Source organism: Lepidochelys kempii, chromosome 20 (genome assembly GCF_965140265.1).
Source record: "Lepidochelys kempii isolate rLepKem1 chromosome 20, rLepKem1.hap2, whole genome shotgun sequence".
Lineage (NCBI taxonomy): Eukaryota > Metazoa > Chordata > Testudines > Cheloniidae > Lepidochelys > Lepidochelys kempii.
Genome location: NC_133275.1, coordinates 6109912 through 6135304, shown reverse-complemented (window position 1 = coordinate 6135304; position 25393 = coordinate 6109912). Strand labels below are relative to the sequence as shown.

The window sequence follows — 25393 nt, the reverse complement described above, 5'->3', positions numbered from 1 at the left end:
CGGGGGAGGGTGGCGGTTGCGGGGGCTCAGTTGAAACTCTTGTGACACCCAGCAACTCGTGCGATCAGTGTCTTGTGAAATGGTGTTGCTTGAGCAGCTGCTGCACACGTGGCGGGGGTGAACCCGCATGGAATCTGAATGTCTCTTAGCAACACCCAAACCCCTGATGATGACAGGCAGTGCTTCGGGGTATACAGCCCATGGCTGGGGGGGAACGGCTTCTGCAAGAGGCTGTCCTGCTTCCTTGGCCCCAGTGTGTGTGTATGTGAGGGTGCTTGGGGTGATCACATTACCACATGTCCCTGTGCCCCCTTGAATTCAGATCCTAGTCTGGTTCAAGGCAGCAACCCATAATCTGGCTTTCTCGGAAATGTTCTTGCCTCAAACGCTGCCGGGATTGGCTCATGCTCAGGAAGGCTTTCAGTTGCTTTGTAGTTTGGGATAAGATCTACCCCTTTGTGTTTGACCCCGTGGGCTAGCCAGGAATGGATCTTTGCAGTGTCTGTTGTGGATTTGGGGGGGGAATGTAACCCACTCTCGGATTTCACTTCCAGTACATTAGTGCCCTGCCCACTTGGGGGTGGACACCACTTAAATAAACTGTGATCTCTCCGGCAACTCTCCAGTGGCCCAGGAGCAACTGCACAGTTCAGAGAGAGCTAGAAACAGCTAAAGAGACCTGCAGGGAAAGGCAGTTAAACTTCCTCTTCTGAAAGAAACAAACTATGAGCATGAGGGAGGGGGCCAGGCTCCCCAGCCATGCTCAGGAGCCCTGAGTGTTGCAAGCCAGAAAAAGCCTGTTACCAAAGTGATGACTCTGCCTCCCAAATCCCCCTCTTGGCTCCCAACGCACGTTCATACCCTGCATCTGAAAACTCAGGCCCAGCGAGTGTCCGCTAAAGATCAGACCTTTCCCGGCTGGTAACAAATGTGTGGGGAAGGAAGATGTTGTTCCCGTCTGCACCTTGTCTTCCACTCCCCCTGCAGTGACAGCAGTATATTGGATACTTCCTGCTCGGTGCTCTGCTGGGAGCCCCGCCCAGATGTCCCTGTCTAGGATGACCCACCCAGATGACCCATAGCCCAGGTCGAGCTAAGCTTAGTCTCTGTGCACAGCAGCTGGCATCGCTGCAGCTCAGATCTCCTGTTTCTGCCCCAAGATGTCATTTGGTGCCCTGGTAATTCTTCTGGGGCAATGGGGAGCAGAGTGTAGGGGAAGGTTACACAGGGCAGTGAGAATCTGGACTCGGCTTTCTGAGCATCAGTGACACTGCAGCAAAGTGCTCTTGGGAAATGACCCAAATGCTCTTTAAAATGTCAGTGGCTCTGTCCCTTCTTAGTTCAAATCATGCAGCCCCCCCACCATTGCCCCCACGTAGCGAGCTACATAGCGAAATAAAATCCTTTCTGTAGCAGCTTTTCCCAGCAGCAGAGTGTGTTCTGCACTGGTGCAGCTTGGCCTTGTCCGGCGAAGGTAGATACTTCCTACGTTTCTTAGGCCAGCGGGGGCTCTGCTAATGTTAGCAAGTTGACCTTCTGTCTCCATCTCGCTGCTGTGTTCCCTTGGGTCTCTAGGTCCTTTCAGCCTCCCTTGCCCCCAGCTGCTCATCCTTCTCTCTCATCTCCTCCCCCCCGACCCCAACCCCATGTGCGTGCGCACTAAGGAAATAGGAATGGGTTTCTGTCTTGGATGTGGTTTTTTTTTTTTTGTTTTTTTTTCCCCTTTACCCAAATATCTCAGTGAGACACTCTGTCGGGGGAGATTTGCAATGCTCCTTGCTGCCAGATTCTGCTCTGCGTTCCCCAGTCCCTCAAAGATGGGACTGAAAGCCAGTTTCCAAAGAGAACAGAGTTGTGTCTTTCCCTGCGCAGGACAGGGCACCCTGGCTTGGCCTGACGCATCCTTGGTTGATTTTGTAGGATCTCGACAGCCACGTGCTCTCCACACCTGCATGCTGGATACACCAGTATGAATGCTTTACTCGAGCGGTGCTCTTCGTCCAAATCTCTCCCCAGTGGAGTACAGCGTCTGCATATGCACTGTGGTCTCCTTTGGGGAACGGCTAGAGTAGAACCTGGTAGCCTGGGTTGTCTTTCCCAGGTGTCAAACACTACCTTTCCCCTGAGTCCATCTGGAGCTGTGAGTTCAGGGCACCTGAGCTCCTTAGATCCTGAAATCACAATGGTCCAATTTCCTGCTTGTATCTAACATACTTTGTTGTTGGGAGAGGTTAAATGGGCATCCTCTGCTTCTTGGCCAGACAAATGCAGGCTCTGCTTGTAACCATACAGAATGGAAGAGCGGAGTGTTAGTTACAACACTCCGTGATCCGCTCCTGCTGCCTGTTAAAGGCAGGCCGCCTCTTGGAGACCGTTTCAGAATGGTTCATTTTTGGTGCCATTTGCATGATTCTCGGTTAGGCCCCTGCAACCTCGACTTGGAATTGTTCCTTTTCAGTCTCCCTGCCCGAGAAAATCACACCCTGTTGTATGTCTGGAGCTTCTGGGTGTTGGCTGGAATCAAAGCATAGGCTGCTGGCGCCCATGGGGTCGGTTAGACTGAGGCATAGTGTTCCTCAAGGAAGCGCTGGAAGCCCCGTTGACTCCGTCATTCAGAATCACACTAGGCAGAATGCCTGTGGCTCCGTTGTGGGGAGCAATGGGATGGGTGACTGGCTAGCTTCTCAGCTGGGAGTTCCATGTTGGCAGCACCTGGGTTGGCACAGCAGGGAAGGAAGTTCAGGACACTTCCACCACAGGCTCGTGGGCCAAGCTGTCCTGGACAGAAGAGGTGGTGGCTGTTTGAACAGTGTTGGGCCTTGCAACCTGGCTGTGGGGCATAAGGTTGTAGGAGTGTTGTATGGAAGCAGCTTCCAGGCCAACCACTGGTGATTACCATTCTAGCTGGTCCAGTCGGGTCAAAGCCGATGGAGAAGGAGACAAGTCACTTTTTCCACGAGTCTTTCCCTGCTCTCTTTCACCGATGATGGAATTTAAAGGAACTCTCAACATTTCCTGCTCAACAGAGAAGCTGATAAGACTTTTTTTACCCTCTCTATTTGGTAAAAGGAGATTCCCTGCCTTCCATGCCCCCGTGTTGTGGTGAAGGGAGCTGAAATCAGCTTTACCTAGCCCCTTATCACATCAAAACATCAGCATCGCTGAGGAACTAGTATCTGGCTCCTACAGAGAGTTGGCCTATCAATCTTTTGGGCCCCCAGAAATCCTGACCTCTTTAAAAGATACCTCGTTGACAGTGTCTCACATCTGTAGAACGAGTTTTCATGGGTGGAGTCAACACTGAAAGCCTAGAGGCGTTAACGTGAAGTATCTTGGCCTGGAGAACATCACCAGAAAAACCTTTAATCCTAGACTTAAGATTCTCTTCCAAACAGGCGTGATTGGCTGTTCAGCCCTGGCTCCTTTGCCCCTTGGCAACAGTGGCTGAAATGGGATGTCCCGTTGTGTGTTTGCTGTCGCTATTTATTCTCCTGACCCCACCCAATGAGTAAGGCAATCGACTGGAAGTCAGAAGGTCATGGGTTCTAGGCCCAGCTCTGACACCAACCCTGGGCAGAGTACTGCTCCGTATCTGTGTTCTCCCTGCACTAATTATACTGACTCACTTTTGCAGAAAGAAGTATGAAGTTTTACTATTGGAACACGAATCTTCTATGTAGAACTGCTGAGGGTGGATCTTGGGGCGTTGGCTGTGACGTGACATTGGTTGGCCGCCTGTTACAATCTGGCTGTACTTCTGCCCAGCACCAGGGGGCAGTACAAGCTATCCTGTAGTCCTACTGGCAAAAGGGTGTTGGCAAACGGTTAGTTCGGTTAAACCAGATGCTGGTTTAGAAGACAGACTAACTCACTCTTGGTTTTGAACTTTCATAGCGGATGGAACACCTGTGGTCTGGGGCAGAGACCTCTAAATTATGGGAAACTGTTGGGTGGGAGCCTCACTGCTCAGATCCTCTGAGGGCCTGAAGCTGCCTGCGTTCAGTGTTGCAGAGTTCGATGCGTGTGTGGTCTGTGTGGCTGGGGTTTTTCTCAAAACCTGTTTTTTGACCTGGTGGTGAGGAGCTACTGCTGTCACTGCTGCTACAGACCGTCCTTCTCCTTGAGTAGCTGATGCATGCACACAGTGTGCTAGAGAAAGGGTTCGTCCATCTAGCTGACGCTGCAGGTTGCCAGTGCACTATAGAAGCTGCAGCTGTTTTGAAGCCTGAAGGTCAAATTGTTTGCAGCTGGGGCTTCCTTTTTCTAAACCATCTCTGCAGAGGTATTTCCATTCCCAGTAAAAAATATGGGTTTGGGGCTAAGAGGCTCATTGGATTCACCTACGGCTCATGCTCTGCAAACCCCCTCAGCTGATACATGGAAAAAGTATTCAGTTTTATATCTATAAATTAGTGACTTATGGTGATTTGAACATTTGTGTTTTTATTTTTAAATGCTCTTAAAAGTAACCTGTCATGACATTCCAGAGTGAATTAAGATCAATTGAATGAAGACCACTTTAATTCTGAATAAGAGCATTCACACAGGGATTTAATGCAGTTTAACTAATTCACTATAAATTCACACCTTTAATTAATTAGGATTAATTTTCCTTAGTTTCCCCTTATACACAAGCCCTTAACGAGCTGTGCCCTGGGATAAAGAGTAATATTGACAGATGTGTCGTGACTGAGTTTATTCTTCCTAGCTGGTTTACAGCCGAATTGGCATGAGAAAGGTGGGGGCAGTGAAACTGACAAGGAACACAACTGAAACTGACGAGAAACAAAAGTTTCTCTGTCTGAGCTGGGTGCAAAAGGGCAATCTGGCTAGCACCCGCACTCCAAAATAAATCTACTGAAAAGTTGTCAGTTCTAGTAACACACACAAGACGATGTGTAAACTTGGCTTCTAACTTGACTGTAGCAAAGAGGCGTGTCCACACCTCATCTGTGCTGGGGAGTGTAGTTAAAACACTACAACCCTCCACTGTAAACATATTTTTCTGGTGCAATTCGGGGCTTCCCCTGCTTTTAAGCTAGGGTAAACCATGCTCTTGCAAGCCCCTTACTGCCACAGCGTGGTGCATTCGCACTGGTGCAGCCACAGTAATGCAGCTACGCCCAGCCCCTCCGAGGCTGAAAAGCAGGTGCGTTGCGGAGTCATGGGCGTCAGGCTGGCTGCTTCTCTGGAGTGGGGTGCAAATGGGCACTTCATCTCCTCGTGCACCCATGTAAAACTCATTTTTCTTGTAGCATCTGTATCCAGTGAGCCCACATCTGGTGGCAGGTTGGGGGTAGGGGGGAAGGAGACTGTGTGAGTGTGTATTTCAGAGATGGGACCCTGCTCTCTAGTGTGCATGCATGACAAGCTCACCAGACTCTGGTCTGATTTGTGTTCAGATGTCTTCTCAGGTGAGGCCCATATCTGGAACGGCCCAGGGAAGAGGTTAGCTGTAGAGTAGTGTTCATGTGCATTATTAGACCTTGATCATGCCATTTCCCAGCTCCAGCCAGGATAATTTCCTCCCCACTTTGTGAGCATTTAAAAATCACCCAGACAGAAAACCACACGCCTGGCTGCAGTGAGGGGTGTTTTCTGGCATGAGCCCCCAAAGGGCAGGGATTGGAAACCATGCCACCAGCTAAGCGTGAGAGAGAGTCCACACACATGCACACCCTGGCCTGCCCTTGAGTCAAGGAGTGTGTGAACAAGAAGGGCATGGCTGTCCAGGTGTTCTTCACAAGCAGAATGAACACAGTCGCACTAGCCACACTGTGGCATGACTGATCCCTGAAGGCAGGCGCGAAGTGGCCCCTGAGTTGTCCCAGAACTACTGTTTTGACAGATGGACCAAGAACTCTCCTGTTAGTGAATCCGAGCTGAGTGATATCTGGAAAGTCCCATGGCTTACTTATTTGTCTTTTTTTTTTTTTTAATTAAATATACTTATTTTGCGATGGGGGTGGGGGGAGCGTGTGTTACTGATGAGATAAATGAGAATCCCTTTTAAACTGTAGTTTTTATAAGATGTTATAAACTTGTATCTTTTTACCATTAGTGTGGTGTCTGTTCCTTTGTGACCTATTTAGAGTATTTAAATAAAAACTTGTTTTTTCTTTTCTAAACTCTACTCTGCTTCTTATCTCGGTTCACTCTAGGGGCTCGGATCCTGGTCTGAGCAGCAGTGAAGCGCCCCAAAAAAAAAAAAAAAGCCCATGTAGCATACAGTCAAGGCTTATGAAAAAGGGAGTAGTGATTTTTTGGGAGCTTAGCTGTGAGGCTCTTTAGAGGGCCCTTGCTTTCACAGAGCAAATACTTAATGTTCTGGACATCAGACCCCATTAAAAGGGTCCAGGGTTGGATGCCTGCAATCACTAGTCACGCTAGAAATTGTTCTAGCCCAATGGGCTCTTAGGTGTTCCCATAAGACAGATAATAAATAACACAATCTTGGCCTTTAAGTTTCAGTGAACCAAGAACTTCTCCCAAGTAGCTAAAGGGTCAAAAATCTGCTGTCACCAGGGTAAGTATGGATTTTAATTAACCCATGGAACTTTCTGCCACAACTTTGCTTTTTCATAAGGCTCAGGGTCAGCTAATGTGGATATTAATATTGGTTACAGGAGCGAGGATGGTGGAAAGTGCGTACCAGCCCTCCTCGTGTGATAGGACATAAGGTGCGTGGCTGGGGATTAGAGGAGCATTTCTGGTTCTTTGGCATCTCGTTGCCTAGTTAGCTATGAGAGGGTCTGGCATGTCCTCCTGGGCCTAATCACGGTCAGTCCGGAGCACTGGGGTAATGCGCTGTCACAATTTCTGTGTTTAATCAGTACCTTTGGGTTTGTCAGGCGTGTAACAGGATGTGGCCCTGGGTGGCGTTGCCCCTTGATTCTCTCTGACTGCCTGCCTGCTCTGCAAGGGGGAAGCTTTGCTTCCTGACTTCCAACACTGCAGCCTCTGTCCTGCGGGGCCCTCCCTGCCCCCTCTGCTGAGGGGGCTTCCAAGCTGGCACCTTCGCTCTCCCATGTGCTGTGGAGCAGCAGCCTGCAGCTGGGGCTGGCTCTCCTGATGCTGTGTGGTTCCCCCTCCCCCCCGCGTTTGTGGGATTTGACACTTGTTTATGTCAGGAAAGCAGACGCAGTTGCAAGGAGGTTCTGCTTTTGAGCATGGGAAGCTGCGGAAATGAGGAAATATACAGAACCTCCTCCCAGACTCTCTTATCACCAAACCCCACTTGGGCACCTGCCCCTGCCCTCACCCCCACTATGTCCTCTTGGCTTCTCTAGGGCTGGGAACAATCCCACACCTGTTCATTTCAACCCTAGGGCCCCATTAGCTACATATAGATACCAGTTTACCTGGTGCTAACCCAGCAGGGGCCTTTCTCCCCCTCCTAGCCCAGGGAGAGAGGTTTTTCCACTACTGCCCTTAAGCCAGTGGGCCTGAACGTTTAGCTTCAAGCATAAAGCCTTCTGCTGCTAGAGCAGGGGCAGGCAAACTTTTTGGCCTGAGGGCCACAGCAGGGTTCTGAAACATATGGAGGGCCAGGTAGGGAAGCCTGCCCCCCTCAGAATCCTGACCCATCCAATCCCCTCTGCTCCTTTGCCCCCTCCTGGGATCTCTGTCCCCTGATGGGCCCCCCAGGACTCCCACGTCTAGCCAACCACCCCCTGGGACCCTCTGCCCCTTATCCAACCCCTCTGCCCCCATAGCGTGCTGCTCAGAGCACCAGGACTGGCAGCTGTGCCACCTGGCCAGAGCCTGGCAGGAGCTCACAGCCCCTCCACCCAGAGCACTGGCGGTGTGGTGAGCTGAGGCTGCAGGGGAGGGGGCTGGCCTCCCCAGCCGGGAGCTCAAGGACTGGTCAGGATGGTCCTATGGGCCAGATGTGGGCCACGGGCTGTAATTTGCCCACCTCTGTGCTTGAGTCACCAGGGCTGGGTTCAGTCCCTGCACCTGTGCTTAGGGGAAGGGGTGGTCACTGCAGGCGCAAGAGATGTGGAGTAACCCCAGGCTCCCTCCTCCGAAAGGACAGCCTGTGAGAGCACAGGGCAGGGGCCTGGAGAGAGGCAGGCTGGTTGCCTCGTACACATGGGGTGTAAGAGTGTGAGCGGCTGATTCTCAAGTGTGACCCCCCCCCGCACACACCTCCTTGCGACCACTGACAAACAGCTACTTAGTGAGAAGGGGAGCGAGTGTTCCTCCTCCCCACACACACACTTCGCCCTGACTGAGTTTTTGTGTGTGAAAACATTGGCTGCAGTTAGTAGTGTAGGGGAGAGAGAGGCTCGACCTGCTCTACACCTGGGCCAAATGCAAATTTCCCCCAGCCTGTCTGTATTTTGCCCCGGTCACTGTATCTTCCCAGCCCTGCTGCCTGCGAGGAAACTCTTTGTCAGTGGCAGCGCACAATAAAACATCACGCAAGAGCTGAGCTGGCTGCTGCCCCAGCCCTTTATTCCTCTCTGTATTCACTCAGCGAAGTGGGGGAGGCAGTTCCTCGTCTGCGGGGGGGATTATTTGAGAGCCCCGAGGGTGCTGGAGGAGATAAAGAGGGAGAGGCTCCCTAGGTTTATTCTGGCTCTCAGTAGTTGTTAAGCACCCAGTTCACAGTGGGGTTTTACTGGCTTGGTGCTCTTGATCCCGGCTGGGAGGAGGGATTACGCCTGCTGTTTTCCTTCTGGTGCTGAAGAGCCCTGCTCCAATTACCACCCCCCCACGGTTGGCCATGAGTTTCCCCTGGCTCGGCTCTGTCCTACAGTGCTCCCTGTTAAATGAGAGAAGCCCCCAAAAGCAGGGCTTTGGCGCTCCGTAGCCCGGCCCTTCCTGCTAGTCACTGACCCCAGAGCTCTTCTGCTGGGCGTGGACAGCAGCTCCTGCTCTCTGGGTGCTGGGGGTCGCTGACGGACGCACTGCAGGGGGCAGAGAAGCAGCAGGCTCGGGGCAGGGGCTTAGCGCTGCAAGGGGAGGGCAGGGTAGGGCTACTAAAGCAGGGAGGCCTCAGGCTGGGACGGGCCCCAGAATGGAGCCAGGGCCGCACCCTGTTCCTCCAGTGACAAGTGGGGGCACCTGGCAGCCTGTTTGGCAGCGGGTAGCCGTGTGAGATTCCGCCGAGCAGCAGGCCCTCTGCCTGCGCCTTCCCTTCCAGGAGAGGCCCAGTCAAGCTCGGGGTGGCTGCCGTAGCGTGGCATCTGGGGGCCCATGCCATTGGTGGCTGGCCATCCGTGATGCCTCAGTCGTCGTTGTACCTGGGGTTGATGACCGTGGTGGTGGCACTCTGGTACAGCGGGTTGTTCACCTGTGAGGGCAGAGAAGTTGCTGGAATCAAAGGGGAGGCAGGAGTGGGGTGGCCTCAGGGAACCGGGGGTCTGTTCCCGCTGACCTAGGACAAGTAGCTGCCCTGCTTTGCATCTGGAGCTGATGAGCCGGATCCACCTGGGGGCCTGGCCCGGAGAGGAGACTGGGCCAGGTGCTGGAACGTCCTCACCCACCGGGGCACGTGACACAGGGCATACAGGCTGCAGCCCATGGGGAAGGAGGTAGGGAGCCATCGGGCCCGGGGAACCCGACCAGTTCAGCCTGGGGGCTGGGACTGGATGGCCGTGGCGTGAGGGAGCTCGCAGGCTCCCATCTGGTCCCAGGCCTCAGGCCACTTCCTCTGACAGGCCCTGTAACAGTAACTGGCAGTGGCCAAGGGCTGAACGGGCCAGGCAAGGGGGAAGGCCTGAGCTGGGAGGGAAGGGGCCGCCGACAGCAGGGGTGGGGCCCTGACCTCATTCCCCCTGGCCTGCTCCCGCTCCTTCTCGAAGCGCATGTACTCCCGCCGGTCCAGGACCTCCACGGAGATGCGGTAGGCGATGATGATCAGCAGCCCGATGACCACGATGCCCGAGACCAAACCCAGCACGATCATGGCAGTCTGGTCAGCAACAGCTGCAGGGAGGGGAGGAAGAGCACCGGCCTGAGTGAAGCCTGCAGCCACGCCGCACCCCCGCCACCCCCCCCCCGGCAGCCCGCACAGCTGCATCCCACCTCCCTGTTTTCGCTGTCCCCCCACCGACTGCTTGGCTTCCCCCTTTCTGGCCCACACTGGGCCCCCTCTCTCCCTGCTGCTCACCCTTCCTGGGGCATAGTGCCCCAGCCCCTAGCCTGCCCCATGTCACCCCCTCTACCCAAGCCCCCACCCAACCCCAACTGGTGCTCATCGTCCCTGGCTCCCCCTGGCCAAGCACGCACCGTCCTTGGCTTTCACCGTGAGGCGAACTGTGCCCCCGTCCATGCCCTCGATCAGGAAGAGCAGGATCCGCCCGTCCTCCGTCTTCTCCTTGCACCACTGCTCGCTCACAGCGGGTTCGGGCAGCACCGTGGCCGTGGTGTGGTTGCAGGCGGTGCTGCAGTTCTGGCTCAGCGGGCCCGTCCCGAAGGCCTTGCAGTCGGCGCAGTCCCTGCAGGGCTCCCAGAGAGACAGCTGCAGTCAGCTGGCCCCTCCAGGGTCCCCCCTGCCTGCATTGCCCTGTCCACCATCCCCAGCCGGCCCCTCCCACTGTCCGTCCCGTTCCCCCCCCACACACAAATACACTGTCCTGAGCCACCCCCAGCCCCCTGCCACCACTCGCTGCCCCCGCCCCCGCCAGCCTGACCCACCCCACCCGGCCCTCTCCCCTGGCCTTAGGGCACTGACAGGCTGCCACCCTGGGCTCTTGGGGTGGGCGGTGCTGAGTTTCCGTCCTGACCTCTGCCCTTTGCCCGCTTCTCACCGGTGCTCCTCGCAGGGTGTCTGGCAGCCCGGGCACCGGCTGCAGAGCCGGCCGAAGTAGCCCGTCTGGCACTCGCACTTGCTGCAGAGGCAGCGTCCATGCCCGCTGCACTCCACGCCGTCCTGCAGGCACGCGCTGGTGTCCAGGCTGCAGTCGCACGCGCTGCCCGCGTAGCCCTGGTCGCACAGGCAACTCCCACATTGGCACCGACCCCGGCCTGCGGGGAGGGACGGGGGCAGGGTGCCGTCAGCCTGGGCGAGCACCCGCTTCGGTCTGGGAGCCAACCCGGCCCCTCTCTCTATTCCTCCTTCGCCTTGCACAAAACCCACCAGCCACCCTCCCCCCGTCCATTCTCCCACCGGGCAAGGCAGCAGCTGCCCAGGGCCTGCCCAGCCCATCGGAGCTCTGGCCTCCCCAAGCCCGGCAGCCCCGGCAGCCCCGGCAACCAGGCCCCCCGCCCGGCCCCGCCGCCCTCACCTGCACAGAGCTGCCCGTCGCGCCGCTCGCAGCTGGTGTCGTCGCACTCGCAGTGCTGCCCTCGCACGTTGCTGTTGCACTGGCACTGCCCGCACACGCACTGCCCCTTCCCGTCGCACAGGAGGCCCGTGCCGTTCCGGCCCCGGCACCCCTCCTGCAGGTACGCGGCGTCCGCCAGCCTGCACTCACACAGCGGGCCCACGCGGTCAGGGCTGCAGCTGCAAGGCGGTGGGGGAGGCGGTCAGGGGAACATGTCGGGGGGGGCTTCTTACCCCCCCCTCCAAGCCACTGGGCCAAGAGGCCTGCAGCCCCACCAACACACACGCACAGCCTAGCTGCCCCCTCCTACCCCCCCCCTTCTGGGCTGCCCCCAGTGCCCCTCCCCGCTCAGCAGGGATGCCCCCCGACTCCCTGCAGCCCAGGCCACGACCAGCCCCACACTAGGCCAGACTCCCAACCCCATCCTGCTGAGCAGTCTGTTCCCCCTGCCCCAATCTGCACCCCCCCCACCCCCCACCTCCCCTGCGTCTGGGCAGGGCTTTACCTGCAGACTCCGCAGGTGAGGGTGCCATGGCCCCCGCTGCAGTGGGTGGCGTGGGGCTCCGGCTGGCTGCAGGGGCACTCACACAGTGTCTGCAGCTCCACGTGCACCTCCTCGGGGAAGCCCAGCACCCGCAGCGCGAAGGCGTGCGGACCCTCCAGGCAGGTGTCGGCCTGCACCGTCACCGTGAAATTCACCTGGGGGAGACGGGCATGTGGGGGAGGGGTAAACACACACCCCCGGCCACGAGGCCTAGAGTAGACACCCCCCCCTATGCCCCACTGAGCTGGCCTGTCCCCGTCCCCAGCCCTCCTCCCCCCACTGAGCCAGCCTGCCGCCCTCTCCCCCGCCCAGCCAGCCTGCCCCTCCCCTCACCGGGCTCCCCTCCCCCCACTGAGCTAGCCTGCCCCCTCCCCTCACCAGGTCCCCAGCTTCCCACCCCAGGAGCGAGCCTGCCCCCTCTCCTCAGCGGGCTCCCAGCTTCCCCCCACCCCCGAGTGAGCCTGCCCCCTCCCCTCACCTGTCTCCCCTAGCCCCCCTCCCCCCACTGAGCTGGCCTGTCCTCTCTCCCCACTGGGACAAGCTACCCAGCCCCCACTCCCCCTCAGTGGGTCAGGCTGTCCTAACACTGCCCAGGACGACCCCAGCCTCCAAGCCTGGTGGCCCAACTGAGGGCCTGGGCTGGGTTGCCCTCCCCCACCCCAGGGTGTCAGAGACGGGGAGAGGAGCCAGGCCATAGGGGCAGCTCAGCCTGGGGTCCCCAGAGCCCAGCAGGGCTCGGTGTGGGGTGAAGGGGGGGGCTCACCAGCTGGTTGATGCGAACGCCGGAGCAGACCCCACTGTGGCCCCCGAGGGAGCGGGTGGCATCCTCGCAGTGCGACTCGTAGGCCACGCTCACGCCGGGCGGGAGCTGGAAGTGCTCCAGGTTCACCGTGGACGACAGGCTCTGGGGGGAGAGGGGCACAGGGAGCCGTCCAGGAGCCGCGGGAGCAGGGGGGGGCCTCAGGCTGCAGGGACCCTCCTTGGCTCACCCACCCCGCCTGCCCCACCAGCTTCCAGCCAGCTCCCTGCCCACCCCAGCTCCTACCACCCACCCAGCCCCTCCAAGCCCCCAGCCAGCTGGCTGGGTAGTCAGCCCCTCCACCCACCCCCCTGGTTCCCAGGCCCCACTGCTCTGACCACTAGGCAACACCCCCACCCAGCCCCTCCACCTTCCCCACTAGTGCCAAGGAGACCCTGCATGGGGTGCCCAGGCCAGAGGGCGCCCTGCAGGTATATGCTGGGTGCTGGGGCCGGGGGGGGCCTTCAAGGATCCCTCAAAACCCTCAGCCCCACCCCCATTACATGCCATCATCCCCTCCCCCTGAGCTGCCCCTCCCTCTCACATTGTAGGCGTCAGAGATGAGCTGCACCACGTTGCTGGAATCCTCCTTCAGCTCCCCCACCACCGACTTGGGGATCAGCCTGCTCAGCTCCTGGAGCGGGGCAGAGGCCGGGTGAGTGAGTGAGCCCCCCAGCTCCGCCTCCCCCAGCTCCGCCCCTGGCCCACCCCTGCCCTCACCTGGTACACGGGCAGCGTGGAGCCAGTGACAGCAAAGATGGGCTGGATGTTAGAGGCTGAGAGCACCTGGGCCAAGTGCCCGACCGAGGGGTAATCCTGCAACGAGAGGCAGCGCCCACCTGTCACCACACAGCACTGCCAGCCCAGGGTGGCATCCAAGCAGGAGTCGAACCCAGGAGTCCGGGCTCTGACCCCTCCCAGCACAGGAACGGAACCCAGGGTCGGCAGGGCCTGAGGAATTAGCTGGCGCACTCAGAACCCATCGCGATTAACTCGGAGAGGTCATGGAGGCCGAGTGAGATACCTGGAGAAGGGCATACATAGCGCTGGGCTTTGAACAGGGCAACAAAGGCCCCGGGGAATTCCAGCCCAGCCAGCCTAACTTCAACCCCTGGAAAGCTGCTGGACTCAATTATTAAACAAGCGATCTGTAAGCAGCTAGGGCAGGGGTGGGCAAACTTTTTGGCCCGAGGGCCACATCGACGTTGAGAAACAGTATGGAGGGCTGGGTAGAGAAGACTGTGCCTCCCCAAACAGCCTGGCCCCCGCCCCCAGACTGCCCCCCTCAGAACCTCCCGACCCATCCAACCCCCCCCTGCTCCCTGTCCCCTGACTGCCCCAACCCCTATCCATGCCCCCACCCGCTCACAGCCCACCCCCGGGATTCCCATGCCTATCCAATGCGGCCTGTTCCCCATCCCCTGCCTGCCCCACTCCAGAACCTCCGCCCCATCCAACCGCCCCCTGCTCCCCGCCCGGGACCCTCTGCCCCTTATCCAACCCCCGCACCCCCTTCCCATGCTGCTCAGAGCAGCAGGAGCTCGCAGCCCCACCGCCCAGCCGGAGCCAGCCACACTGCCCGCATTGCCCAGCAGGAGCGGCGGGCCAGAGTGCTGGTGGCATGGCACGCTAAGGCTGCGGGGAAGGGGGACAGCGAGGGAGGGGCTGGGAGCTAGCCTCCCCAGCCGGGAGCTCAGGGGCCAGGCAGGACGGTCCCGTGGGCCGCAGTTTGCCCACCTCTGACTAGGGGATAAGGAATAGCCAGCACGGGTCTATCAAGAACAAATCCACCTCATTTCCTCCTTTGACAGAGCTGCTGGTCTAGCGGATGGGGGAAGCTGTCAAAGCGCCGTAGCTTGGTTTTCATACGGCTTCTCACACAGTCTCACATGCAAACTAGGGAGCTGGCGGTCTCCGTGAAATTACGATAAGGTGGGTGCACAAGCGGTTGAAAGCCCGTCCTCAAACAGAAGCTATGGAGGGTTCACTCTCAAACAGGGAGGGCAGAGCTGGGGGCCGGGCGGGGGCAGTCCTGCAGGGGTAAGTCCTGGGTCCAGTATTACTTAATATTTTCACTAGTGCCTTGACTAATGGAGTGGAGTAGCGGCATGTAACATTTGCAGATGACACCAAGCTGGGAGGGGTTGCAATAGGATGACCAGATGTCCCGATTTTATAGGGACAGTCCCGATTTGGGGTTTTTTTTCTTATATAGGCACCTATTGCCCCCCACCCCCGTCCCGATTTCTTACACTTGCTATGTGGTCACCCTAGGTTGCAAGCACTTTGGAGGACAGGATTAGAATTCAAAATGACCCGGACACGTGGGAGACCGGGTCTGAAATCAACAAGCTGAAATTTAGTAAAGACAAGTGCAAAGTACTTTGCTTAGGAAGGAAAAATCAAACGCATGACTGCAGCCGGGTTGGGGAGTCAGTGCTGAAAAAAAATGTGGTGGTTAGCAGGGATCACGAACTGAATATGAGTCAGCTGCGAAAAAGGCTAAGGTCATTCCGGGTGTAGTAAGAGGCAGCCTAGATTCCACTGCTGAAACCACAAGACGACACTCCCTTCCCAGACCCAGGCATAGAACCCTGGCATCCGGGCAGCCGTTCCTGGACTCCGGCTGCACCCCTCGCTTTTACAGGGCATGCTCACTGCCCCCGTCCTCGTCCCAGCCTCCCCCAGCTGGGTGCAGGGTGCTGCAGGGACCGGCCCCATTGCCCCCCGAGGGGCACCGAACGGGGTGGGGGGAAACCTACGTAGATGTGGCTCTTGCTGTAGAGTCCGTCAGTGTCGAGGTGGCACTGGTTGTCATTCGGGAGGTAGATGCCACCCAGCTTGCCATCCCCTGCCGTGTGGAAGACGTCATCTGACGTGAAGACCAGCAAGCGCGTCACGTTCCGCCAGCCAATCTGCTTCTGGTGGGGCGGGGGTGGGGGGTGAGCAGGTACAATGGCCTCCCACTGGTGCCACCCCCTACATCGACCCAGACCCGTGGGCACACGCATGCACTTTTGTTCACACGCCTTGCAGCAATGCACACCCTTGTGCCCACACACGGACGTGTGAGCACGTGCCCTCCCACAGCTATGCACACACTCCTACGTGCACAGGTGTCCTTGTGCTCATATAACCCGTGCGTGCACCCCCCCCACGTGCACAGTCACACCCGTTGAGCACACACAGAGCCAATCACACCCAGCCACGCACACACCAACACTAATACACACCCTGGCATCCATGCACACGTACACACCCGTGTGTGTGCGTGCACACCCACACACACACACACTCCCTGGCAGCGATGTGCCTGTACACACCCATTTGCACACTTGCGCACTCACACAGCCGTGCACATACTGGGAGCCAACAAAAAGGCAGGGAATGCCCAACAGCCGGACTCCCACGCCCCACGCCACCCAGAGCCCGTGGCTACTGCCCCCGGCGGCTCACCTCACACACGGCCACCTGCATGATGGCATCGAAGCCGCCCTCGGGCGAGTCCAGGTTGCCCGAGATGCGCTGCTGGCTCACGCGGCTCTCGAACTCGCTGGCGTTGTCGGTGAGCGGCAGCACGTGGCGGAAGCTGACGGGCGAGTCACACTGCTCGTAGCGGTCGGGGCAGGGGTTCCGCAGCTTGGCAGGCACTGTGCTGACGTAGGGCAGGACCGTCTTGTCCACGAAGGAGCCAAAGCCTGGCAGGGCAGAGGCGGTGCCGGGTTCAGATGCTGGCCCCACAGTCGCCACAGGGGGACCCCACCTGTGCCGGATGGACCCCAGTCCTCCTCCTCCCCTCCTAGGGTGAGGTATGGAACCCAGGAGTCCGGGCTCCCAGCCCCTACCTGCTCTAATCACTAGACTCCCCTCTCAGAACCAGGAAGGGTATGTATGTATGTAGGAGTCTGGGTTCCCAGCCCCCTCCGCTCTAACCATTAGACCCACCATCCCCTGCCCTGTACCATCTGCCCTGACTTCTCCCACAGCTGCCCTCCAGCCCCATGGAGCTCTGACTATGGGGCCAGGGAGGGGGCCAGGTTCCCACAGCTCATGGCTCCATCTGTGCTTCATGGTGGGGGAGCAAAGCGTGAGGAAGGGGTGGGGGGGGCACCACCCCACAGGGGGTGGGGGAGGCAGAGTCTGAGGAGAGCAGGGTGACATCACCCCATGGGGGGAGCAGAGCATGAGGAGAGTGGGGGGGCATCGCCCCTCGAGGAGTTGGGGGGTGGAGCATGAGGAGAATGGGGGCGCATCACCCCATGGGGGCCTGGGGAGTGGAGTACGAGGAGAACAGGGGGGCATCGCCCCACTGTGGGGTGCTGCCTCATACCAATCTTCACTGACTTGGTGACGTTTCTGAGAGCGGCCAGCAGGTCATTGCCGAGCTTCTTGATGTTCTCCAGGTCATCCTTCATGGAGTAGGACAGGTCCATGAGGTAGTAGACGTCCACGGGGTAGCCCTCGGCCCGCTTGAACCGCACCGAGAAGCTATGCTGCTCTCCTGGGAAGGGCAGGGGGGGAAGCCAAGGACCCAGCTCAGCAGGGAATCACGCTGCAAGGCCAGGGGCTTGTGGGGAGACCCTTCATCCACCCTCCATCCATCCCCCACTCCTTCATCCCCCCATCCTCCTACCTCCCACCCCCTACCCATCCCCTCACCTATCCATCCCCCACCAGCCATCCACCTACCTACCACCTCCTCCTCCTCATCCATCCACCTACCCATCCACCCCTCCATCCATCCCCCCAACCCCTCCATCCTTCCACCTATCCATCTGCCCCACTCCTCCAACACTCTATCCACCAACCCAATCCTCCACCCATCCAGCCACCCCACACCTCTATCTACCCATAACCCCCTCCATCCATCCATCCCCCATACATACCACTCTATCCAGCAATGTATACTCCATTCCCATCCACCAACCCGTCTACCCACCCACCTCTCTGGTCACCCACCCAGCCCCCTTCATCCACCTACTCACTCATCCACCCACCCCCATACATACCCCTCTGTCTCCCCACCCAGCTGCATACATACCTGTCCATCCACCCCCGCGATCTATCCATCCATCCCACATCCCTCTGTCTCATCACTATCTCCCCAGTGCTTGTATTTCTAGGCACACACCCCCTGTCTCTCAGAGGCACCTCGTGGCCTGGGTGCACAAACCCCTGGGACCCCAGCAAAGGGCTGATCCATGGTGCTGGCAGAGACACGTGACCGACATGGGCTGGCGAGCCAGGCATCAGCAGCCCCAGGCAGGGGATTTGGGAGGCCAGAGAAGACCCAGCTCCACAGCTGGGCCCCAGCACCGCTCTTCCCCCCAGCCTGGCATGGGGCCCAGTTCTAACCACAAGCCTCCCCCCTCCAGTGGGACCCACCGGGTCGGAGCCACAGGGCGATCTTTTGGGGTGCCAGCTGGGTCACCGTCTCCTGCTCAGCGCTGTCGCTCAGGGGCGCGTCCTCCAGGACTTGGTGCCGGCTCCGGGGCTCGACCACCTCCTTCAGGGCACAGCCGCGGTGGAGCAGCTCCCCCCGCGTGGCGCAGCGCGTGGCGTCCGACTCGCCCGCCTTGGTGAAGTTCTGGAGAGGGGAGGGGGGGGTTCAGCCCACAAGCCTGAGCAGCCGGGAGGCACCTCCCCCCAATTCTGTTCCCCCCAACACGCTGCCCCCCTGAGGTCTCTCCCCATTGACCAGCACCACCCAGGGCACCTGCTGGGCAAGCCCAGCTCCCTCGCCCACTCTGAGGCCCACTGGCAGAGCAGCGGGGGCACCCCCCTACCGCTTTGCCCCAGAAGGGGGCACTCCCTGTGGTCCGTTCCAAGCCCCTAGGGATAGGGTGCTATCAGGAGACCCCCCACTGCTGGCTGCCCCCTTCCCCCCCCACCCCGGGATGTGCGAGACGTGCTGCTGGTGGCGTTTATCTTATCTGTTTCTCACTGATGGTTTCCTGTTGCTGTAGGTGACAAACCACAGCATTAGCAGTGGGGGATGGGATGTCTGGGGGTTGGGGGGCTTTCACCATCGTGCCCCCCCAAGCCCTTTGCAGACCGCCCCCACTGACACAGCTGGACTGGATGCCCCCATCCTTCCGTTCCCAATGCACATTCCTCGGCCCCGTGAGCTATGGGAGCACTCCCTCGGCCAGCACTGGTAGTAGGTCTTTTATCCTCTCTGTTGCACTGACCCATCTCTCCAAGCAGTTACACTGGTGCACAGCCCAGCTGCATGGCTGGGAGGCATGGGCGTAGCGGGCAGGGGGGGTGACTGGGAGCTGTTCCTGCTGCCCCACACCAGGGCGGGACCACTGGGGTTTCACGCTGCCCCCTCTCAAGGCTGGCAAATATGTGCAGCCCCCTGCAAGTGGAGCTGGCAGGCAAGGCGGGGGACATCTGGCACTGCTGGGGCAGTCCCCCATTCCCATCCTCGCCAGCAGCTCCTCCACTCAGCCCAGCCATGCCCGGAGGGGAGGGAAGGGCTTGGTCTGCTTGGCCCAGTGGCTGGTGCCCATGGTTGTCTGTGCCAGGAGGCAGAGGGTCCCCCAGGGATCTGTGCTCCACCCCCCCCCCCGCTGGCCAGACCCCATGGCACGAGCTCCCGAGAGGGCAAAGCCGCCGGTTTCTCTGCAGGACAGAGCGGCACCAAACCGAACAACCACAATAGGGCCTTGGGAGGCAGGACTCCTGAGCTCTTTTCCCAGTTCTGCCACCGTCACTGTGTGGGCCTCATCAAGTCACGCCCCCCCCCTCTTTGCCTCAGTTTCCTCCCTCCCCCCACGCACACTCTCCCCCCGGACCCCTGTCTGTGCTGCACCTTGAGCCCCTCAGCCGGAAGGGGTGAGAGATGGGGACGGTGCTGTTAAGTTACACGACCCCCTCATGCTCGGAGATTCCCCCACCCCCCCCGGCTTCCTGCCCTGCTGGGTGACAGGATGTGGTGAGCTGCTGTCACACGCCAGCTGGGACCCCCCACCCCCGGCTGGGATAACGCATCAGAGAGGATTTCCGCATGGGGGGGTCCTACCCATCGCGCCTGGGGGGGCCGAGGCAGCTGGACACAGACTGCACGGCTCCCTGGCACTCGGGGTAATGCTCTGGCTGCGTGGGAGGGGGGCGCCCAGAGAGGGGGATGTTGGGGATCCAGCTCCAGGCCCCCTGTACGAGCCCCAAAGCCCACAGCACTAACAGGTGCCTGCTCCAGATAGGGCCAGGGCCGGGCTAGCAGGGGGCTGCGGGTCGGGATTGAGGGGCACCAGCAGAGCTGGGGGTGGGGGAGAGCCGAGTCGGCCTGACTCACTGTGTTATTTTCACAAACACCAAGTTCGTGAGAAGCCAGAGGAAGAACAGGAAAAGGTCGAGGGTGAATCAGAGGCCGCGGCTGGGATGAGAAGTCACTTCTGTCTGACAGCCCGAGCCCAGGGCGGGGACAGCAGGGGGCGCCGGGGGGGGGATTGAGGGGCGCCAGCGTAGCTAGGTGTGGGGGGATCCCAGGGCTGGGACAGCAGAGGGCGGGGGGGGGATTGAGGGGCACCGGCGTAGCTAGGTGTGGGGGGATCCCAGGGCGGGGACAGCAGCGGGCGGGGGGGGGATTGAGGGGCACCGGCGTAGCTAGGTGTGGGGGGAGCCCAGGGCGGGGACAGCAGAGGGCGGGGGGGGGATTGAGGGGCGCCAGCGTAGCTAGGTGTGGGGGGATCCCAGGGCGGGGACAGCAGGGGGCGCCGGGGGGGGGATTGAGGGGCGCCAGCGTAGCTAGGTGTGGGGGGAGCCCAGGGCGGGGACAGCAGAGGGCGGGGGGGGGGGATTGAGGGGCACCGGCGTAGCTAGGTGTGGGGCGAGCCCAGGGCTGGGACAGCAGCGGGCGGAGGGCGGGATTGAGGGGCGCCGGCGTAGCTAGGTGTGGGGCGAGCCCAGGGCGGGGACAGCAGAGGGCGGGGGGGGGATTGAGGGGCACCGGCGTAGCTAGGTGTGGGGCGAGCCCAGGGCGGGGACAGCAGAGGGCGGGGGGGGGATTGAGGGGCACCGGCGTAGCTAGGTGTGGGGCGAGCCCAGGGCGGGGACAGCAGAGGGCGGGGGGGGGGATTGAGGGGCACCGGCGTAGCTAGGTGTGGGGCGAGCCCAGGGCGGGGACAGCAGAGGGCGGGGGGGGGATTGAGGGGCACTGGCGTAGCTAGGTGTGGGGGGAGCCCAGGGCGGGGACAGCAGAGGGCGGGGGGGGGATTGAGGGGCACCGGCGTAGCTAGGTGTGGGGGGAGCCCAGGGCGGGGACAGCAGAGGGCGGGGGGGGGATTGAGGGGCACCGGCGTAGCTAGGTGTGGGGGGAGCCCAGGGCGGGGACAGCAGCGGGCGGCGGGGGGATTGAGGGGCACCGGCGTAGCTAGGTGTGGGGCGAGCCCAGGGCGGGGACAGCAGAGGGCGGGGGGGGGATTGAGGGGCACCGGCGTAGCTAGGTGTGGGGGGAGCCCAGGGCGGGGACAGCAGCGGGCGGCGGGGGGATTGAGGGGCACCGGCGTAGCTAGGTGTGGGGCGAGCCCAGGGCTGGGACAGCAGCGGGCGGCGGGGGGATTGAGGGGCACCGGCGTAGCTAGGTGTGGGGGGGAGCCCAGGGCGGGGACAGCAGAGGGCGGGGGGGGGATTGAGGGGCACCGGCGTAGCTAGGTGTGGGGCGAGCCCAGGGCGGGGACAGCAGCGGGCGGCGGGGGGATTGAGGGGCACCGGCGTAGCTAGGTGTGGGGCGAGCCCAGGGCTGGGACAGCAGCGGGCGGCGGGGGGATTGAGGGGCACCGGCGTAGCTAGGTGTGGGGGGAGCCCAGGGCGGGGACAGCAGAGGGCGGGGGGGGGATTGAGGGGCACCGGCGTAGCTAGGTGTGGGGCGAGCCCAGGGCGGGGACAGCAGAGGGCTGTGGGTCAGGGCTGAGGGGCACTGGTGGAGCTGGGGGCTGTTCTCCAGGCTCAGGGGGTCGTGGCGTCCGGCTGCGGCAGACGAGTGGGGCTGACAGCATCCTGGGGTCCCTGTTCTGGAGTTGGTGGACCTCAGGCCAAGGGGGAGTGGGTCTGGGGCTCAGAGTGGGGCTGGATGGGAGGGGAGAGGAGCCCCCCAGAGAGAAGGTACCGTGGGAGGAGAGCAGGAGACCCCGCCAACTGCAGCTCAGAACATCCCAGGGCCCCCATGAGCAGCAGGATCCTTCCTGCCCTGGCCCAGCCCCTGGCCCCAGCTGGGCTCCCTGGGGGCCGTGGGGCTGCTCAATGAGCCGGCTCTGCTCTCAGCTGGGGGGGATCCCTTCGCGTGTGTTCCCTCCCCCCAGTGCCCATGGGCACTTACCAGCGCTTTGCACCAGGCGCAGCTGGGCTGGGAGCGGATGCAGTCGCGGCAGGAGGCGCGGGGCCAGCAGGAACCTGCAGGGAACCGGGGATACCGTCCGAGTGACCCCGACCGCAACGTACAGCGCAGCCCGCAGCCCTCCCAACCATACAAACCCCCCCACTGGGGATACTCCCTCCCCACCGCACAGCCCCCCACTGCACAGCCTCCCAACCATACAACCCCCCCCCACTGGGGATACTCCCTCCCCACCGCACAGCCCCCCACTGCACAGCCTCCCAACCATACAACCCCCCCCACTGGGGAGACCCCCCTCCCCACCGCACAGCCCCCCACGACTGTACAGCCCCCCAACCATACAACCCTCACCTCCACTGTGTTGACCCTGTCCCCCACCACACAGCCCCCCACTGCGCATCCCCCACTGCTCAGAGCCCGTGACCTACAGCCCCCAGCCCGCCTCCCATCACTCCCATTCCCCAGACATGCATTGCCCTGCAGCCGGGCACTCAGGAGAGCAACCCTGCCATGGCAAAAGCCTTGACTAGGAGTGAGGCCAGGTTGGACTAGTGTCCTGGGCCACGCTGGGGGACGGGGGGGAGAGCAGGGCAGGACTGGGGGAGGCAGGGCAGTGGGGCCAGAGCTGAGGGGCAGGCTAGGGGGCAGCACAAAGCTGGCGGGGAGGCTTGGAGGACAGGGCTGGGCGGGTGAGCAGGGGACAGGCTGGGATACAAGGCAGGGCTGGGCAAGGATTGGGGGGCTATACTGGGCTACCCCGGGGGGGCGGGGCAGTGGGTGGGTTCCACTCAGCCAGAGGCTTCTCCCTGACCTCACCGATGGGGCCCCAAAATGGACACAGGCCAGGGCTCCCCACACGCTGCCCCTGGATTGAGTGACACCCCCAGTCCCTTCCCCAGCACCCACAGGCGTCTCACCCGCTGCAGGGCCCAGACAAACCAGAGACAAGTCTCCTGCCGTGCCCCCCCCCCCCCGGCCATCCCACTGCCTCCAGCAACATGCTGCCCCATGCCCCCCACCCCGACACCCCCATCTCCTCTCCTTACCTGTTTCCAGCGCCTTCTCTTCCTGCCCCATCGCCAGCACCAGCAGGAGGCCCAGCCCTGCCACCAGCCCGGTGCCCCTCATGGTCTGGCAGAGAGGGGAGATGGTTAGGGGTGGGGGGCAGCTGTCTGCCCGCCCTCCCCGCGGCAGGCAGAGGTGTCTCCTGCCCAGAGCCAGGCCTCCCTGCCATGGGGAAGTGAAAGTGCTGAGCGGGGGGCACGGCCTGGCCCCCCCACCCTGGCCTGGGGAGTTTCACTTCTCCCCCCACCACACACACACACACCGTCTGGATCCCTAGACCACTCCCTGGGGCCAGGCAGCTCCAGGATGGGGCCCAGTCCATAGAGGGGCTCAGCTCTGGGCAGCTCCCACAGGGAACAACAGGGAAACCCCCCCTCCTCACACTGGGAATACTGGAGAACCTCTCCCCCCTGCCCCCTCTTCCCCCCCCACACCCCAGGAACGATGGAAAATCTCTCTCAACCCCGTATTGATGCAGATGGAGGGAGGGACACAGGATGCAGTGTGGTAAATGGCCTCCTCCCTACAGCAGGCCCAGACACACACACGTGTATCCAGGCCCCTCACACACCCGCCCTGCACACACACACACACATTACATGTGCACCCAGGCCCCTCACACACCCAGAGACACACACACACACAAGCTACACGTGCACCCAGGCCCCTCACACACACGCCCTGTACACACCCAGAGACACACACACACACAAGCTACACGTGCACCCAGGCCCCTCACACACACGCCCTGTACACACCCAGAGACACACACACACACAAGCTACACGTGCACCCAGGCCCCTCACACACACGCCCTGTACACACCCAGAGACACACACACACACAAGCTACACGTGCACCCAGGCCCCTCACACACACACCCTGTACACACCCAGAGACACAAACACACACACACACACAAGCTACACGTGCACCCAGGCCCCTCACACACACGCCCTGTACACACCCAGAGACACACACACACAAGCTACACGTGCACCCAGGCCCCCTCACTCACACACCCTTCACACACCCAGAGACACAAACATACACACACACAAGCTACACGTGCACTCAGGCCCCTCACACACACGCCCTGTACACACCCAGAGACACACACACACAAGCTACACGTGCACCCAGGCCCCCTCACTCACACACCCTTCACACACCAGGACAAAACAAACACTCACCCAGACACACACTCTACACGTGCACCCAGGCCTCTCGCACACACACCCTTCACACACACACTCTGGCGTCCCTGCAGCAGTAGCCATGGCGTTTGGCCTGGGAGGGAGCCGTCCCAGTGCAGACGGGCCCAGGGGCTTTCACCTCCAGGGAGCTGGTTGGGGTCACCCCAGGGTGGGCTGTGGGGACAGGAGCTGACACACACAAACCCCACCGCTTCTGCTGCAGTGAGGACACTGGCTCAAACCCATGCCCCCACCTGCCCAGCTACACACCGCCCTGGAGATTCCCACACATGCCCTCTCCCCGTGCACTGTGTGACCACATCAGCCCAGGCTTCCCCCCGTGCCCCCGAGTTTTTGATGCTTCCTTTCCACCTAAGGGATATGAGCAGAGGTGGCCCAGAGCCGGGCCTCAGGCACAGCCCTGCCCAGAGCCTCCCCCTGCTCCCCCCACGCCAGGTGCCTGTCAGAGGCAGGAGCTGTGGTTAGCACAGGTTTCGCCCAACTTTCCCTCCACACGCGATCACGGCAGAGCGGAAGCAGGTGGTCAGAGCACATGACTAGACCCAGGACTCCTGGGTTCTGTTCCTAACTCCACCGCTGACTCACCGGGCGTGGCCCTGCTCTGTGCCTCAGTTTCCCCCTCTAGCCGGTGGGATTTGGAGCTAGACACGAATGAACCCAGCCTCCCACCCTCTCCTAAGAACGCACAGGCGAGGAACAGGAAGGTGATTGATTTCGCAGATACAGAATGCGTCCAAGGCCAAGCTGGGAATAGAACCCAGGAGTCCTGACACTCAGCCCTGCCCCCTGCTGCTCTAATCACCGGACACCACTCTCCTTGCAGAGCTGAGACTAGAACCCAGGAGTCCTGACACCCAGCCCCGCCCAGCTAGGAAATTGCATCTTATTGCAACTGCAGCTGCTAGCAACTGGATCTTACAGATTCAGCGATTCCAAGGGCAGACGGGGCTGTTGTGATCCGCTAATCTGAGCGCCCGTAGCCTGGGCCAGAGAACTGCCCCCAGCTCATTTTGAGAGCCGACCTCTTAAACGAACATGCCCCAGCCTGGTTTTAAAAGGCAGCTTCCTTTGGCAGCGAGGTGGAGAGAAGCCTCCAGCCCTCAGCCCTCTCTGCGGCGTGTCAGTACCGGACACACAGCTCAGCTCCCTCTC

General features: G+C 60.7%; 1 protein-coding gene across 2 annotated transcripts; it reads right to left on the bottom strand.

The window, feature by feature from the left end:
* Positions 1 to 8441: 8441 nt before the first annotated feature.
* Positions 8442 to 23187, bottom strand: ITGB7 (integrin subunit beta 7). Of its 2 annotated transcripts, none has more exons than XM_073318761.1 (15): positions 23006 to 23187; positions 21942 to 22015; positions 18005 to 18206; positions 16950 to 17120; positions 16076 to 16317; positions 15382 to 15540; positions 13340 to 13435; positions 13164 to 13253; positions 12584 to 12724; positions 11782 to 11975; positions 11238 to 11455; positions 10761 to 10977; positions 10240 to 10448; positions 9776 to 9936; positions 8442 to 9301 (listed from the first exon to the last, which is right to left on the bottom strand). In XM_073318761.1, the coding sequence occupies exons 1-15, from the start codon at positions 23085 to 23087 to the stop codon at positions 9236 to 9238; spliced, it is 2322 nt and encodes a 773-aa protein (XP_073174862.1). In that variant the 5' UTR covers positions 23088 to 23187; the 3' UTR covers positions 8442 to 9235. The 2 variants fall into 2 exon arrangements, with proteins under 2 accessions (XP_073174862.1, XP_073174863.1); XM_073318762.1 differs by having other exon boundaries at positions 15382 to 15537.
* Positions 23188 to 25393: the final 2206 nt, after the last annotated feature.

Bases quoted from the DNA above. Each gene is read 5' to 3' on its own strand.
- ITGB7 (XM_073318761.1), bottom strand. From the start codon at position 23,087: ATGAGGGGCACCGGGCTGGTGGCAGGGCTGGGCCTCCTGCTGGTGCTG. The intron at 16,318-16,949 runs GTATGAGGCAGC...CTGCCCTGCCAG, and splicing joins CACCAAGTCAGTGAAGATTG to GCTTTGGCTCCTTCGTGGAC. The intron at 11,976-12,583 runs GTGAGCCCCCCC...CGTCTCCCCCAG, and splicing joins GCGTTCGCATCAACCAGCTG to GTGAATTTCACGGTGACGGT.